The 17,224-nt window shown below is 38.6% G+C and overlaps 2 protein-coding genes across 3 annotated transcripts; one reads left to right on the top strand and one right to left on the bottom strand.

The window, feature by feature from the left end:
• Nucleotides 1–17: 17 nt before the first annotated feature.
• On the bottom strand, nucleotides 18–3,389 carry commd4 (COMM domain containing 4). Its single transcript, XM_010737644.3, has 8 exons — nucleotides 3,306–3,389; nucleotides 2,961–3,032; nucleotides 2,795–2,860; nucleotides 2,655–2,694; nucleotides 1,754–1,873; nucleotides 829–909; nucleotides 530–706; nucleotides 18–418 (listed from the first exon to the last, which is right to left on the bottom strand). Exons 1-8 carry the CDS (start codon nucleotides 3,306–3,308, stop codon nucleotides 378–380), a joined length of 600 nt encoding a protein of 199 aa, XP_010735946.2. The 5' UTR covers nucleotides 3,309–3,389; the 3' UTR covers nucleotides 18–377.
• A 2,897-nt stretch (nucleotides 3,390–6,286) lies between these two features.
• Nucleotides 6,287–16,898, top strand: sema7a (semaphorin 7A (JohnMiltonHagen blood group)). Of its 2 annotated transcripts, none has more exons than XM_010737657.3 (14): nucleotides 6,287–6,463; nucleotides 6,674–6,813; nucleotides 7,710–7,751; nucleotides 7,862–7,957; nucleotides 8,218–8,320; nucleotides 8,425–8,535; nucleotides 8,795–8,937; nucleotides 9,979–10,157; nucleotides 11,678–11,786; nucleotides 12,271–12,466; nucleotides 12,669–12,781; nucleotides 13,005–13,150; nucleotides 13,276–13,325; nucleotides 13,414–16,898. In XM_010737657.3, the coding sequence occupies exons 1-14, from the start codon at nucleotides 6,289–6,291 to the stop codon at nucleotides 13,809–13,811; spliced, it is 2,001 nt and encodes a 666-aa protein (XP_010735959.3). In that variant the 5' UTR covers nucleotides 6,287–6,288; the 3' UTR covers nucleotides 13,812–16,898. The 2 variants fall into 2 exon arrangements, with proteins under 2 accessions (XP_010735959.3, XP_019127808.2); XM_019272263.2 differs by having other exon boundaries at nucleotides 6,288–6,463; nucleotides 13,420–16,898.
• The last annotated feature ends 326 nt before the right edge of the window (nucleotides 16,899–17,224 follow it).

The raw sequence follows: 17,224 nt of genomic DNA, 5'->3' as shown, positions 1-17,224 counted from the left end.
AGCATTGCATGCTGGGATATGTAGGCCCCGGATATGTTTCTCGTTTTATTTTGTTATTTCTAAGCATATGAAGGTACAACACAAATTATTGACAGAATTCAAAATACGTGAAATATTATACAATATTTTACAAAAAACAGTCCATTCAGTCTTCTTGTTTCAGTGATGAATCAACCAAATCTGGAAACATTTCCATCAATTATTGCTAATGTGGTAGAAAAATCATACTAAATATTAGTGAGCTGAGTGTCTTGACATGACCTTTGAAATGACATACAAATATTATCCTGTACAAGGTGTAAATACGGCACTTTTGGCAACGTCATTTGCGTCCAGCTCTTGCTCAGACTACGATGTCCGATTTCATTATCCGCTCTTCACTGCAGTGCATTCATCATTGCCTGGGCCTGTTTGAGCTCTGCAGAAACACACAGGGCAAAAATAATTAACACGTGATAATATAATTGACGCAGCATAATTATGGCTGAGCGAGAAAAGAACTGCAGTGTTGACAAAATGCAGAACCAACCTGCAAGCAGGACTCTGAACTTGTCAGCAGACACAGAAACGACAGTCGTTTCTGTGGGGCCTGACACTGCTCCTTGTGTCTGCAATTTAAGCTGAATCACTGGTTCATTCACCTCCCGCAGTTCACTGGAGCTCAAAGTGTAATCAATGCGCCAGGACACAGCGTCTAGTCGTCCCACTGAAATTCATTGCAGAGCATTCTTAAAAGGCACCACTTAGTCAGCAACAACACAGAAAACAACACTATCAGTGATATTTGTCTTCCTCTTTTAAAAAGACAAGTTAGACAAAAACACTTACACCTCAGGCTCGCCTCCCTTAGTTTGTCTTGCAGTGCAGAGTGCTTGTCTTCATATGATTTGCAGAGCCCCGTTGTGTGCTCTAAAAGAATGGAATGAATGTGAATGTGTAATTAACAGTCGAGCCTGGATTTATTTTAAGTGCGTAATCACATGAAAGTGTTAGCCAAGTAAGACATTAACGCAGCATCAATCGATCGATACAAAGACAGTCTCTGCACCAAAGCTGCAATGCACCACAACACTGGGGTCCACTCACCATTGCCATTACACATAAATGCATCAAAGTCACAAAACTCCACCAGGAATGGATGTTGGGAGGCATTGTGACCAGTCATCGTTGTCCACAATGCACCCCACACGCACTGGGGTGGGTGGTGACCTTCCATCATTGTCTACACTGTTCCTTGAGTTGAGTTCACATTCAAGTTGCACAATGGACAATGATGCAGTAAGCTAAAAACAATACAATAGGCTGTGATTTGTGACATCTATGTTCTGGAAATGAGGCAATTGTTTCTCTTATTACCTATTGTGTGTGTGTTTTTTTTTTTTTTGGCTCACAGGCAACACTAAATTTCAACTGCCAGAAGAAAATATGTTGTGTGGTTCTGATGTTAACAGACAGATTTATTTAAGTCATTTAAAAGGATTTATTTTTTTATTTTGGTCCATGTTTTGCTGTTTGCTGTTGTCCCTAGTTACTCAAAATGCCTGCCAACAACCCCTACTGTGTTGCTCTGGCCTTCTGCAAAAGCTTTATTAATACGGATACTACCTTAGATATTACAAGCAGTTAAAGAAATTAGTCAGATGATGCTTTCCACCTTTGTTCTGCTGTAATCCCTTTCTGTACTATAAGTATGGAAAGAGGTCGGTGCATGTGTGACTAGAATATGCAGCATAATCATCATTTGTGGACTAACCTTTAGGCAGACCCAGTTGCTGCAGCTCACTGGACAGAGATTCACTGTCAACATCATGTTTTGCCGCACTGGACAAAATGAAGCTGAGCACTGCCACACTAGCTTTGATGTCTCCGCTTTCTGCAAGATAAGATTAATATCATGAATGTATCTTATATAGGAATAAAAGGCAATGCAGGTGTGACAATGTGTATGAGTTAGATTTAAACGCAGTACGAGTGGTAGTGGAGTAGGTGCATTTACTCTTTTGATGCACTTTCAAAGTTTTGAAAAAAGAAAATAAAGAGGTTAGACTTGTACTTTGCTTTGTGATTAATAATAAAAATTAAAAAGCTCTGGCTTAGCGCCAACACATTTCAAGCCTCCTTAGCCTCACTACATTTCAGAGGTAACTATTCTGTAGTACGGCAGTACTTTTTTTACTCCACTACATTTATTTGAAAGCTATAATTACTAGTTCCTCAGCAAATCAAGATTTTATACACAAAACACATAATAAGCTTATAAAACACGATGCACTGTTGTATATTTTACCCTGTTTACAGCAGACTCCCATGACCTACTACAACAGTCAAATGCTAATTGCACTATAGTAATAATAATAATGATTAATCAGGATCAGAATCAGAAATATTTTAATAATCCTGGGGGGAAATTATCAAACACGACATATGTTAAACAAGTAATCATCTAATAAGAACAAAATATAAATATATATATATATATTTACAGTTAAATAATGTGCAACAACTGCAAAAGTAATTGTCAGTTGTCGTGTTTGTGTCAGATTACAGCAGGGGGATTACACAGTAGGTTGTTCTCTCTTTATTTGTGTATTTCTATACTGTGGCAATCAGAATATTTCTTCCCCCACTAAATACAGTGTATGAGGGAGACTTACCAAACTTTGCATCTGCAGTGAGCTTTGCCACCTTATCATACTGAAGAGAGAGAGAGAGCAGAGGAGGAAGCACCGATCAGTGTGAGTGGACTGTGCACATGAGAGCGATCATATGTTATATACTGTTATATAACTCTTACATCAATGCCTTCCCCCAGCAGGTCCTTCAGCACTTGAGCACAGAGGAGTTTCATTTTGACACTTGACTGTTCGTGAGACAGAGGACACACGTGTTACTTTATATGAAACAAGCCACAAACAAACGAGCTTTATTGCTTCATGTGTTGGACCTTCATGATTACTCACAAGCTTCGCTAATGTGCTAATTTCGGCAAGTACCCAGTCTGGACAGTCCAGATCTCCACAGAAACGGAACCTCTACAACAGACAAGACATCACATGAGTGTGGTTTGCTGAAGGGTAACGATATTCACTCCGTAAATACTCTGACGCTGACATTTACATTAGCTTCCCATCATTAAAAGTCACTAGCCTAGCCTTGCTAGCCTCCTAAAACCCGGACTAAACATCGATAGTGTTTAAACCATTGACGTTACGTTTAAAACCAACGCGACTGAAGTGTGCTGTAAACAAACCGGCGTCTAAATAAGCAGATTACAGTTAAATAACACGTTTATTGAAAGTATTTACCATGGTTGTAGTCAGCTGAGGAGCTGCACAGAAACAGGAAGAAGGAGTCTGTTTCCTCACATCTGATTGGACGACGGAAGGAGGGGGGCGCGGCCGGATGTTGCCATGGATACAAGGCATCATTAATTAAATTAATTTCCCTTTCAGCCTCATGTTATGTTTCACAAATACATTATAGAAAATAATTAATAATAATCATATTATATTATTATTATTGTTGTGTTATTATAATTATAAATAATAATAATAATAATAATAATAATAATAATAATAATAATAATAAAGAAGGAGAAGAAGACTTTTGTGCTTTGCAAAAGCAAATAATAAAATCCAAAAAGACCCCAGATATAAAGAAAGAAATAGAAAACAAGATAAAACAATTCAAATAGTAAACAACAAATGTCACCAGCTAAGAAAACAATAGTCTAACTTATAACAGAAAATGTCCGACTTCACAGTAGAAATCAACATGTTTACAGTCTGAACAAAACAAGCAGGAAAATATCAAAATCAAGCAAGTCTAAAACTCACAGGTGACTAATGAAGGGCAACGATTATTAGGGTTAAAAGCCTGGCAGCAGCATTTTGACGAGTCTTTGCTGATGCCTGAATGAATGAAGTGTGCTGCAGTAGTCAAGTCTGGAAGAGATAAAAGCATAGCTGACATTTTCTTAAACTGCAGTGGAAAGGAATGTTCTGATCTTGCTCTAAATGAGCTACCATTAACTAACAGCAATTTGCAGCAATTTTCTCTACGGTTTATCAGGGAACTTTGTAAGTCAGAGAGAGTTGATTTGCAGCAGTCAGAGGGCATCGGATGGAAAACCATTTTATTTCTTAATAAAATGAAATAGTTAGTGGTGTAAAGTGTATCTACTTCTCACGGGTGATTATATTTGGTGCACAAGATTACAAAGCTGTGGAATAACAGAAACACCATTCATCTAATTTTACAGTGCATGTTTCAGCATCTTTCTTTAATATTATTATTAAGTAAGGCTACCAGACTAGAGGGGAGATTACAAATGATACATTAATTCTGTTTGGTGGTTCAGAGATCCCAGCTGTGAAATGTTTCATGCTGTATGTGTTAGAAATCTATTGCACATAAAGGAGTGTATGATATACGCGTTGACATTGTAGTTAACCTGAGAGGCCTCTCTGCACACTTGGCATGATTTATCTAAGGAGGCTTTGTGTACCCAGAAGATAAGATGCACAACCTTGAAAATGTTCTGGCTCCCCTGATAATATTGAATGAAACGGCACTGACCAAAATTTACCCACATAGTCCTGCCTTCCAGGAGGAAACATGACTAAATGTGTCTCTGTATTGTTGTGGAAGAATTAGCCAAAGACAATGTCTTTACTCATGGAGGTGTTACCATCAGCACATTCTAGGCTGGAGACACTGTTGTCTGTTTACGCAGACTGGTACGTCAACAGCAAGCTTTCTATGTCTAGGAAGGCAGCAATAGGTCACTTTGACCCTGGCCACCACATTGTAGAGACGGCATCTACTGTTCCCAATCAAAGCCAAACAATAAGTACTGCAGAGGAACTGAAAGTCCACATGTGACCTTGTGTAACCTAAGGATAGAAAATGTTATAACATGTATGAGAATAAGCTTTTGGTGTTTGACTGTGTTCACGTGTACCGAAATTGATGAGCTTCAGGACAGCTGAAGCTCATTGAGTTTGTTATTCTATTTCTCAAAGTGAAGACTGAACAGAAGTACAAGTTCAAGTACCGCTAAAAAGATTTATCTTATTTTTCATTTATTACACTTGTCATGACATAATACCGCCTTAATTCTGAATCAGTTATCCTCTTTGGCTCCTTTAAATGCCCTACTCTACGTCCCTACATACTCAAAGCAGGCATTTTCCAATTGGACATTAGTCTACAAACAAGGAAGTTTAGTCTTGGTTATCTGACATCCGACATTATTCTCTAACTCTGTAGAGGGTTCTTCATTCAGTACCTATCTTTAGTGTCTAGGGAGTGAGATAGTCCTATCCTCTGACCTTGGCTACCATAGTTATAATGAGAATGGCGCCTGCTTTTCTAAACAGGAGCATACAGCTGCTTTGTGTCTCAAGGAGAAGAAGTCAGTTTCCCCATAACAATCTTAGATTTAACAATATTGCTACAGTGACTTGAGGACTGACCCTGTGTAACACCTGTATGTGGCATGCTAGTACACATAATTCACAGAATACAAAGAGTTTCTGTGCTGGAATAAAAACATTTTGTCATTGAACAACTTTGCTAAAAAGCCACAAAAAAAATAAAAATAAACAAAAACAAAAACATGTAGCACTTTGTGTTAATGTTTATATATACCTATTGAACCAAACTGTACAATTGAAAAGGAAAGGTCATTTTCCAATTAGGAAGACACATTTGTGCTATATATTTTTGTTATTATTGTGTGTTAACATCAGTAATGCTCCGACTACTGTATTACATGATGGCATATTATTAAGTCTATACCTGTTTTTTATGGTTTAACAGTTTTAAAGTAGTTTCTTCTGTTCACATATTAGTTCTACTTCATGCATCCACACCTTTTCTGCTCGGTTTCTAGACCGTGGTGGGAAACATAATGGGAAATGCCTTCCTCCGGGGCCCCATTTTAACCGTGCTTCACTTCTTACTGCAGTCGAAATAACACAGAGAGACTGCTGAGACCCCGTAGCCGGTATTTAACTGTAAACTATAACCTACACTGTGTAATCCTTGTTGTCTGAACACCTAAGAGTAACCTGCTTCCCTCTCTGTAGCTCCGCTGTTGCACACCTTACACACCGCTCTATCACACAATGGAGCTGTGATAACACAGGTATTGTTGTTCAATGTTTAATTTAATTTATCATCAATCTGTCATGATCAGATGTCCCTGAAACTACAGCAACACACGGGATTAGTCAGATCGCTTGCGCAGGTTGGGAGGAGGAGCGTCTGCGCTAACTCAGAATAATGTTCACACAGCTCACATGCACGGAATTAACGGACACAACCAGACGCACAATGAAGCGTGTTTTTAACATTTATATTTGGCATGCTATGGATTATATACTAGTCCTTAGTGTTGGTTTGAAGGAGACACCGACTCTTGGATCTAAGGATAGTCCTAGAGTTCTCATTGAAGAAGGTAACATTTCTTCATCATCACGACTTGATTAAATTTATTTTACAAATGTTTTAGATGTATTCATTGTCCAGACTTTTAGAAACATCGAGTTCATTCTTCATGGTCCACAAATCCTTTAAAATGGATTTGATGTCATTGGCGTAGCTCAGTCAGACTTTCAACAACATCCTCCAGGTGGAAAATATAATATCACCTTTCTTCCTCCCACAGATGCGGTCAGTGTCGGATTTGAATATCCAGTATACCAGAATCACAGTGTGTTCTTCTATCATGAAGCCTCTGGGGAGATGTATGTAGGAGGGACTGAATTTGTATTCAGATTTGATGTGGATAACAATCGTATTATAGAGGTGGGTGTTGAACAGATTTGTTTGTATTTTGTATTTTGTTGTTTAACTGCAGTTTTGCTGTTTGCAACCCAGGCTTGATTTCTGTGTGGCTCATAGAGGATGACAGTGACATCTGTGAGGTGCTGGGCTCTTGATAATGTCAATAATACACTGTACTGTAGCAGATGGCAGACACACAATGGCCTTTCAAAACCAGCTAAGCTAGAAGTCAGGAGGAGCTGCTGATTAACAGCAAAACAGCCAATCTAGCCCCCTTTTTGCTGTGTAGTGATGCATTTTTATTTAAATGGAAAAATGCTTTCTTTGCCTAATATGATTTTCATTTATGTTTATACCTTTTGTTTCCCCTTTTCCTCTTTTTAAAACAACATTTGAAATACAGCTCTCCTGTCCTACCAAACTACCTAATATAAGTTCTAATACATGACATTATGGTAGTGAACACAAACCCTGATGACGTCCAGAAGTTTCTGCAATAACATTAATTTGAATCAATTACCTTCAGAAAGAATCAATGACGGTCTAATGATTATTGGCTGTTTTCCAAGAAACTGGAGTAAATGTGACCTCAGTTCTGACCGTAAAACGGACGTAGATCTTCATTTTACTAATGGGTTGGAGCAGCTGAACATAATCTTGAGTGAAACAGATTGATGAAGAGAGTAAACCTGAGAGAGAAACTTAAGCTCATCCAGTTATGTGAAACATTATGCAATCGTTAAAAATGGTGAGAAAATGAGGTGGGAGAGGTTGTTAGTCCCAACATTCTTTATTTGTTAGGAGGTGATAAGGACTGTTTGAAATACCGGTTTTCTATTCCCAATGTCTCATTTGAAACTACCCTCAAGTGAAAACTTTATTGTTGATTATTATCTACCCATTTATGTCGTCTGCAGAACTTTTCTCTGAAAACAACAGAGCAACAAGAGTGTCAAGAGGTTAGTAACGTGAGAATGATGACTGATCATAAATGACTGCCTGACAAATTTGATTAAAATATAAACTCAGTTCTGTGTGATCACTTTGTAAAACAGCCTCTGTGTTGCAGGACCCCTGTGAAAACGTGATCACTGTGATCGAGAAGTTCCAGCACAGTCTGTTTGTCTGCGGAACAAATGGACACAGACCACAGTGTTGGAAGCTTGTGAGTGTTTCCATACATCACTGAATCCGTGCTGCACTTAATGTCACATCTGTGTGACATACTGCAGTTTTTGTGGCTAGTGAACCTTACAGGCACGGAAAGCTGATTAAAGCATGGAGTCTTTTGGCTGTGGTCCTTATTAAACTTTAATTAGCAACCTGTTTGTAGTTTCAGAAGGGTGTTAGGTTAAGGGTGGTATCTTTCCATCACAGGTCCCTTAAACTAATTCTCATACTATCATGTTGACTTCTGGTCCACAGTTTTCTTCAGTGAACAATCACTCTCATGACATAAAACCAAGTCTGGAGGGGACAGGCATCTCTCCAGTCTTGTATACACAGAACTCCTTGACTCTCACAGTAGGTATGTACAGACTTATGTAACTGTACCAAGTAGTGTGTGGTGTGCATTTTCACATAAATATACTCAATAATTGAACATCCTTTTGATCCCTCCGCTATTTTTAGAGGGCGATCTTTATTCAGCAGCGCCTTTGCACACTGATGGAAGTTCATTACAGTTCAGAAGGAAAGCTGGCAGCAGAAATAATGTCTGGATGTATGACAAATGGGTCTCAGGTAGGTGCAATTCATGATTTATGATGAATACTGTAAGTCCATTAGTACTGTCACACAACAGTACACCAAATGAAATGAGATGTCATGAAAATCATAAATATCACTGCTGATCCTGTATTAAAACTGTGCACCCCGTGCTGTTCTGTACACTTCACTTGACAGCTTGATTATCTTTTGTTTTGCTTTCATCACATAAACTCTGCTGACACGACACTGTCCTGTAACCAGAGACTAACGTAAACACATTCTCCTTTTACAGAGCCGACATTCATCTCTGCATCCTGGGTGAAGCAGATAGAAAACCCTGATGATGAGAAGATTTACATCTTTTTTCGCGAAAAGAACACGGATAACAACCCAGAGGCAGACCCCTGGATATCGAGGGTTGCCAGAGTTTGTAAGGTACGCTGGACACAGTGAAGCTCTCAGGTCACTCATGATTGCTCTAGTAAATCCCGCCCCAAACCTCTTAAGCTCAGCTTCAGTGATCAAGCCATACCAATCATTATTGAGTAATCATTATTAATGTTAAGATAAATATTATTTATCCATCAACTCTGATGGCGCAGTTTTACCTGCTTTGGTCTGATTGGATGAATGCTCCCAGCATGGTCTTTGGGAGGTATTAAAAATATTATACCAGTTAAAAAAGCACCTAAAGGTCCATTCAATCGCTGGTGCTTTCGATCACATCCCATGATCATCGTCAGCAGATAAAGTTTGCCCAGTTGCCCATATATTCAATAGATTTAGCATGATATTGTGGCACACAATTACTTTCTTCTTTTAGTTAATATTAAACAGAAATTGTGGGACACGTCAGCAGAGTTAAATGTTAATGCTGCTGTGTCTCCTTTGCCAGGAGGGCAGAACAAACTGCTGTTTGACTTCAAATAGATGCTTGATGTTTGATGTCAGGTCTGTTTGATGTTGACTCGAGTCTTTGTTTCTTCCAGGAACAATGGTTAAGGCCAGCCACTATTTATAGTTGTATGATGAGAGCAGGTCGCATATTGATGTACTAATATTGGCTCATGGATAATATGACAGGATAGGACATTAATTATTTACTTGCACAGTGCTATAAAACAAAGGGAACTAAAAACATATAGTAGGCAAAATGACTAATTAAATTAATTAATAATTAAAGTATTTAACCAGATTATTGTAGTAATGCAACCATCTGTTGCAGGCTGGACTCATTTCCACCTCCTGTACCAAGGATTAAGAACCTGCTATACTACTCTTTTTAGCATCTTTGTTATTTGAGATCTGTATGGAACGAGGCCTGCCCTTAAAGCAGTTAGGTGTTTTGTTCCAGATATCACGGTTCACTTAACAATAGTCCTATCAAATAACTCAAATAATACTATATAAATTTCAGTTTGCAAGGAAAGTGAAAGAGCATCTTCTCAGTGTAACATATTGTTCATCATTTTGCAGGTAGATGAAGGCGGATCAAAACGATTCTTCTCCAACATGTGGGCGACTTTCCTCAAGGCCCGACTTGTCTGTGGGTTTCGAGAGGAGTCATTGTATTTCAACCGTCTTCAGGATATTTATGTGATGGGCGCTGAGGATTGGCATGACACCAGAGTCTATGCCCTTTTCACAAGCAGCTGGTTAGACATTTTCACTTCCTTTGTTTTCACCAACTAAGCAGCAACATGAGCAAGTTCTTAACCGGGTGAAACTGAATGATAGGAAGTCACGTTCTAGCACTGCATGTAAAGGAGGGTAGCAACAAAGACCAAAATTTAAAATTAGAAATGAGTTACTAAAGCAGGAGGTGTTATCTAGTTCATATTCATTTATTTTTTTAATGACCTGCTTCATAAAATACTAAGTTGAATTTGTTGAAAGAACTTTGCACCTGTTGGCTCATGGCACAGAAAACTAAAGAGAGGTCACGTCGAGGTGACCTCTCTTTAGTTTTCTGTGCCATGCAGGTGTTTTCTCTATAACTACAGTCTGTGGACCAAGTGTAAAAGTCTTTTCAGTTAATTATCAAATGGTGGTGGGACTAATTTGACATTATTAAGTGAATAATAAGAAAACACTGGTGATATCCCCACAGTTGTGGTCTTGACCAGTCCAGTCCAATAAATCCAGAGTCGTCTTTGTCCGAGACCAAGACAAGACTGAGTAAAAATACAGTTGAGTTGAAGACCAAAAACTTCAAAAAGTGGTCTTGAGAGAGCTCAAGTGAGCTTGAATGCTACAGCACTGTGTTTTAGTGTGAATAACAAACACCAAGCAGAGTTGGTTGGCCATGTCACTAATCTAAACTAAAGACTAAATTCAAATGCTGCTCCTGAGGTTACTTATTGTAATAGTTCTTTCATTTTCGCAGTCTTCACGATTAGACCCATATATTGAGTGTTCACTACCTTTAAGTCTCACATTTTCATGATAGCACTTTACGTACTTAAAATGTAAATGGTCCAGCAGGGAACTCATGTTTAAAACAGGATAGTTGCAATCAAAACAGCAAGGGCGTGGCAATCCTCACTTTTGTCCCTTGTTATGTGTCAAGCTATATTACCAAGGGAGCTGTCCGCCCCAACCAAGCCTCTGAAAAGTTGGCAGGGCGGCATAGCAGGTCATCCATTAATCAGAAGATTGGTGGTTCAATCCCTGGCTCCTCCAGTCTGCATTGTATGCAAGATACTGAACCCCCAACTGCTCCTGAGGGCAGTGCCATTGGTGTGTGAATTATTTAGTTTCTTTCTGATTTGTACGGTAGCTAGTGCTGAACGGGTAAATGTGGTATGTAGTGTAAAAGCACCTTGACTGTTCAGAAGACTAGAAAGCTGCTATATGAATCTATTTACTTTTTATTTTTGAACTGGGAATGGAATATTTATATGTAAAATGGAGGGTTTCACATTTTTTCCAGTCAGATACACAAAGTTTGACTGATGAATCTGGTCATCACTGCCAGTACCACACCCATTTGGCCAATCTGTTGGAAGTTATGTAGTTCTCCAGTACACTGTGCCAAAAATGATCTTCTACACAGACAAACAGAATGAGGCAACGGGACGAAATCATAACTCTAATCACTACTATGGTAGAAGCAATAACTAACATGCAGATTAACGTTTTTGTGCTAACTTTACTTATCTTATTTCTCTTCTAGGAACTCCACAGCAGTGTGCATTTATTCAATAGCACAAATTGAAGAAATATTTGAGAATTCAACCTACAAGGGTTACAACAACAACATCCCCAAACCAAGGCCAGGAGCGGTAAGGATTTGTTTTGTTGTGGTGTTTCTGTGCAGAGACTAATACTTCCTCTAAGGGATTTATTTGCTTCCAACTCTCTTATACATTCAAACATTTATAGATGTTATTCCACTGCACATGACACATCAGGCATATTAAACACATGGGTGGAACATGGAAAATGTGTGTCTGTCAATACACGAGATCAGTCCAGCCCTGTTGCTGAGGAACTAGAGGGGCCCTCCAAACACAGATTTGCAGGATTTCCTCTTGTTGTAGCTCACAGTTTTAGTTGCCTTGTCGCTATGTTATGTAAAGAAAACCACCCATGCCTTGCCTACTATTTAGCAACTTGAGAAAATGTTTGACTTGTTTTTATACATCTTTAATGGCTTCCCATTTTGTATATCTGAGTGTCCCACAAACATTCAGGTTATCCTTTTTTTCCTACTCGGATGCAGGCTGCTTTTAACTTAAAAAAAAAACATGTCCACATATTTTTCAGTGTGTAAAAAACAGCAAAGGCCTGCCACTGGAGACTATCAATGTTGTGAAGGATTACCCAGAAATGACTGACTGGGTTCCCTCCATGGATTATAGAGCTCCATTTTATATCAGTAGCAACAACTACACCAAGATAGCTGTGGATCGAGTCCAGGCAGCTGACCATCATATGTATAACATCCTACTTCTATCCACTGGTATGTCCTAGTTGGAAACAATTACATGGTTCACCACATGTGGTTGTTCCCTGTTTTGCTATTCTTACATTGTGTTCCCATCTGGCTTGCTGTCAAATGTATCTTGTCACTAATCTCTACTAGGAACAATGGGCTAAAAATGTGCACTATCAGTCCTAAAATAAAAATGTTTCAAATATCTGTTTGTCTCTTGTTCCAACAGATTCTGGGAAGATCCATAAAGTGTTAGAGGCTGGGTCTGAACCTTTCATCATCTCTGAAACACAACTTTCCAGCCACTCTACCATACAATCAATGAAACTGGACTCCAAAAAGGTATAGCTCATTACTAACCCCATCAGTGGTGTTTCTCAGCCTCTGCCATGAGGTGAAAACTAGTTTTCTTTTACATCAGAGACATTTGATTTCTCTCACTTTATTATCCTAAAGGTGCACTAATTGATATTTTTATATTACAGTTTGTTGTGCTGCATCAAAGGAGCCAAAATAATGTTTGATGGATCATAATGAAGTTATGTCTCTGTCTCTCTTTGCTCAGAAAAAATTAGTGGTGGGTTTTTCAGAGAAGATCTCTATAGTGGACCTCCAGAGATGTAAAGAGTACAACAAATCCTGCGAAGAATGTGTTCTGGCCCGAGACCCGTACTGTTCCTGGACGGAGTCCGGATGCACCCCAACTGTCCCGTAAGTGGGGACAGCATTCATACAAAGATTCTTTCATAGAGCCTTTACATATTACAAGAAATTACAGTCAATCATATTGAAATAGTTTTTCTCTGCTTACACTGGAATTTGTTTTTTGTTCACAGTGGAGGAATTCAAAATATCATGACTGGGGAAATAAGTGTGTGCCCTACAGGTAACTATTAATGACACAGTTATACTACACACTTGCTAAGGGCTCAAAATATTTTCGTCACATCTCTATTCTGTCTTTCTATCTATTGGATCAGTAAACCGGAAAAAACGGGAGACAGTTTTACCAACACCAGAGGATGGGAGGACAGTTTACTCGGTCCCACTGGATGTCCCTTTCTATCTGTCCTGTCCTATAAACTCTTACCATGCTGTCTACACCTGGAAGCATGGAGGTCAGGAAAGCCCATGTCTGCAAATGCAGTCTAATTGCCTTCACCTCATCCCTGCCATGGCACAAGAGAACTACGGCAACTACGAGTGTGTTTCCGAAGAGAAAAGCTACTCAAAAGAGGTGAAAAAGTATCGACTCGAGGAGCAAAAGATCCCAAATTCAATGGATAACAGAATGAATGATGGATCAGCTGTTGTGCCGCAAATACGTATTAGCCTTGGACTGACTGTAGCAGTTATGGGGATATTCAGATAGCTATTTAAGATCAGCACTTTCTTGCTTTGGCTTTGCTCATCCGGCCAGGACACAGGCAGTATACAGGAAATCCAAGCTTGCAGAAAAAAAAAAGACCACATAGCTGCCACAAAAAGGTATTCTACAAGAACAAGCTCTGGCCATGTTTATTTTTAGAAGAGAAGCCAAAACAGGAAGAGGTCAGTGTGATGAAAGGAGAAACCAGCACAACCGGTCAAGCACAGAGCACCACAATTGATCTAAAGAGGCGTATTGGTCTTGACGAATCAGCTGTTTCATTGAGGTAGTGTATCTTGGCTTTTTTTTGGACGACTAAAACAATGGGAGGGTGTAAGAGGTACTCTGAAGGAATTCATTTGATGGTAACAAGGGCTCATTCTGAAAGACTGTAACCCTCAAACCAAATCACACCATTAAGATGTGATCATCATTGCATGAGAGCAGCCCTTTGGTCCATTAGAGATCACGAAAATGTTGTGCTCCTGTGTGAAATTCCTCTGTGCCTCCTCCTCTGTGCACAAAAGACAGACTGTTTGTACAAGAAAGTTGAGGCACCTTGCCAAGGACCCTCGGAAGTTCCTAGTTTTTCTCAAATTTTATCAAAGCTTGGTGAAGTGAAAGGAAGTTACATAAAATCATTTGTATTTAGTAAAACAAAGAAGGAATTTGGCGTAATTAATATACAACAAAAGGAAGTGAGTTAACCTAGAAGGGAAACTAGGCGAGCGGATGCTGTTCTTAACAACAATCAGAGTCTCTGCTATCTAAAGGAAATCTAAATCAAAAACTCACTATCGAGCTATTATTAAACAACCATAAACAGAGAGAAGCGGCACACCTAAACCAAGTGCTTCTAAATAAAACATATCTACCTGTATGCACTCAGTAAAATTAACTACATCTGGCCCAGTCTCCAGGTAGCAACAAAATATCTCAACGAAACATGATAATTCAGTACAACAGAGGCAAGCTCAACACAAAAAAACAAAAAAAACTTCAATGTTTGATTCTTCAAACTGGATCCAGTGGATTGGATGGATAGACCAGATGCCGCTCCAATCTGGATCCTCCTCGTCTCCGAAAAAAGGGATGATGCAGGTGGCAACGTCTCACACAGCTGGGGCCTATCAGGGAATACAACCACACACCTAGCTTAGTTATTCACAGGCGTGTCTGGGAGCAGCCTTAACACTGCAGCTGTTGTCACAGTCGGTGGTCAGAGAGGTGATGAGCCTCTGAAATAATAAGCACCTTGCACCTTTGAAAAACACAATATTAACTGCACTATTAGCACCACATTCCAGGTGATAGTTTGTCAGACATTTGTCGGTGATTGAAGTTTTATGAGTCACTTTTCTATTTCTATTAAAGCAAGACCATGTAACTTAACTTAAACAGTAGCCACTCTTTCCACTAGAGACAAATATAGGGACGATGCTAAATGCTAAAATATAGCTCTACAGTAGTAAAGGGAGAGAAAAGTCACAGAACTGGCTAAATAATGTCCATTATAGACCAGGCAGTGTTTCACAAGTTACTTTGTCTCACTTTAAATAAGAAATTGCTTTTTGAAAGATTACTAATCTAAAAATATTTATTGTTTAAATAACATTTTGGTACAAGCGTGAGTTATATTTTATTATTAAATCTTTATTTCCTTCATAGTGTTTTTTTATACTTGTAATATGTCTGTATCATTTCAGAAAAAAAAAAAACATATATTTTTGCATAAAGATTGCTTGGAAATCTGAGTGACTATGAAATAAAAAAAGAATGTAGATGAAAATACATAAACGATGAGACCAAAAGGGAAGATAAAGGTGGAATAATCTAAGTTATACTCCTATTCTTAAGTTTTAACCTGCTTCTCCTTCATTTTATTTATATGCAGCTTTTATCTTTTCTTTTTCTTCTTATTTATATATTTATTCATAATACTAATATTAGTATTATAATACAGTTTGATCCTTATTACTTACAATCCTGTATCTCTTTGTTTAATATCCATGAATGTATATGGATGTATGTGAATGAATGAATGAATGAATTAATGTGCAATCAGTAAAATGTATCTTATCTTATGTTGTGATTTTTTTTTCTTTACTCATGAAAAAGAGCACTCATATAGTAATTTACCGTATGAATAATCCTCTGTGGCTCAGTAAAAATATTACTATATAACAGAAGACTCATAGCAATGTTTAGAAGGAATCCACTTGTAAGTGGTTTCAAGAAAGTCATTTATTCCTCCTGAGTAGGTCATGCTTTCATTAGACAGTAAACCACGTGTAGTCTGATCACAGACAAACGACAACGCTAAGGATCTTTTGTTTAATCTGTCTTATTCCTGGATCTAAAGTCTCCACCCTGCTAATGACGAACAACTGAGCACATCTTGTTTACCGGAAGAGAGGAAATAACAACACAGCTTTTTACTGTGTATCTGCAGCCATCATCCATGATTCCTGTTAGAAATACCAGCCAGAAATTCATGAGAATTCTTCAGCAGTTTTATTTTAGATGAACACCCAGATTACACATCTACATTAAACAGTCATCTTGATATGTTTGTAACCGAACCCTGCTGTTTCTATGTTGGTTTGTGAGGATTGCTTATCATCCTCAGGTTAGCAAAGTATTTACTTTTCAAAACAGCAATGACTTGTTGTGGTATAAAGTCAAATACCACAAGTTGTGTCAGCTCTTTTCACCTGAGGTTTCAACACACTTTTGACAGTTTTGTTTTACCCAGCAGTGCAGAGTGCACAGTTTGAATATGGATGACCCACTGTAAATGTGTCGCGCTGATTTACTGTAATGAAGATTATGGAGCGTCTGGCTTAAGCTGCAGCTGACCTGACACCTGAACTGACAGCTAAGTGGCGTGTGCACCTGCTGTGTGGACTGCTGCTTAGAAAGTTACTCTAGTCCAGACAGAGACGTAATATGTGTTTACAGAGAGTTGTAATTTACGTCATTTGTGGTGTCTGCATGAGTCATTGCATGAGCCGCCCTGTATAAGTCATTCCAAACCCACCCTGCTGAAGCTGTGGGATGAAAATAAAAAGGTATTTAATTGGTAACAGGGTACTGACTTCATAGTATTCGTAACTTCATAACATCACTGCAATGTTTTTAACTGTCTAAATCTGGGTGGCACCAAATTGCAATCTTAACTGTTTGGTATAGTGACTGTAACCTCTGCTGTACTGATATGAGTTCAAAGTAGACCTTGTTTCCCAGAGGACTGGACCAATGTACAGCTTAATGTTTTCCTGTGGTGCTCCCATAACAGGACGTGGAGGACAGCCAAATGATAACAAACACTAATCATTGTTTTTTTTGTTATGTTTGTTTGTTTTTTTAAGGAAAGGAAAGTGATTGTTTAAATCTAAAACAGTTTTAAAGGATAG

The sequence above is a fragment of the Larimichthys crocea genome, chromosome XXI (genome assembly GCF_000972845.2).
Source record: "Larimichthys crocea isolate SSNF chromosome XXI, L_crocea_2.0, whole genome shotgun sequence".
NCBI classification, from domain to species: Eukaryota; Metazoa; Chordata; class Actinopteri; family Sciaenidae; genus Larimichthys; species Larimichthys crocea.
Note: the sequence above shows the minus strand (reverse complement) of the source record. Positions and strands in the feature narration are given on the sequence as shown.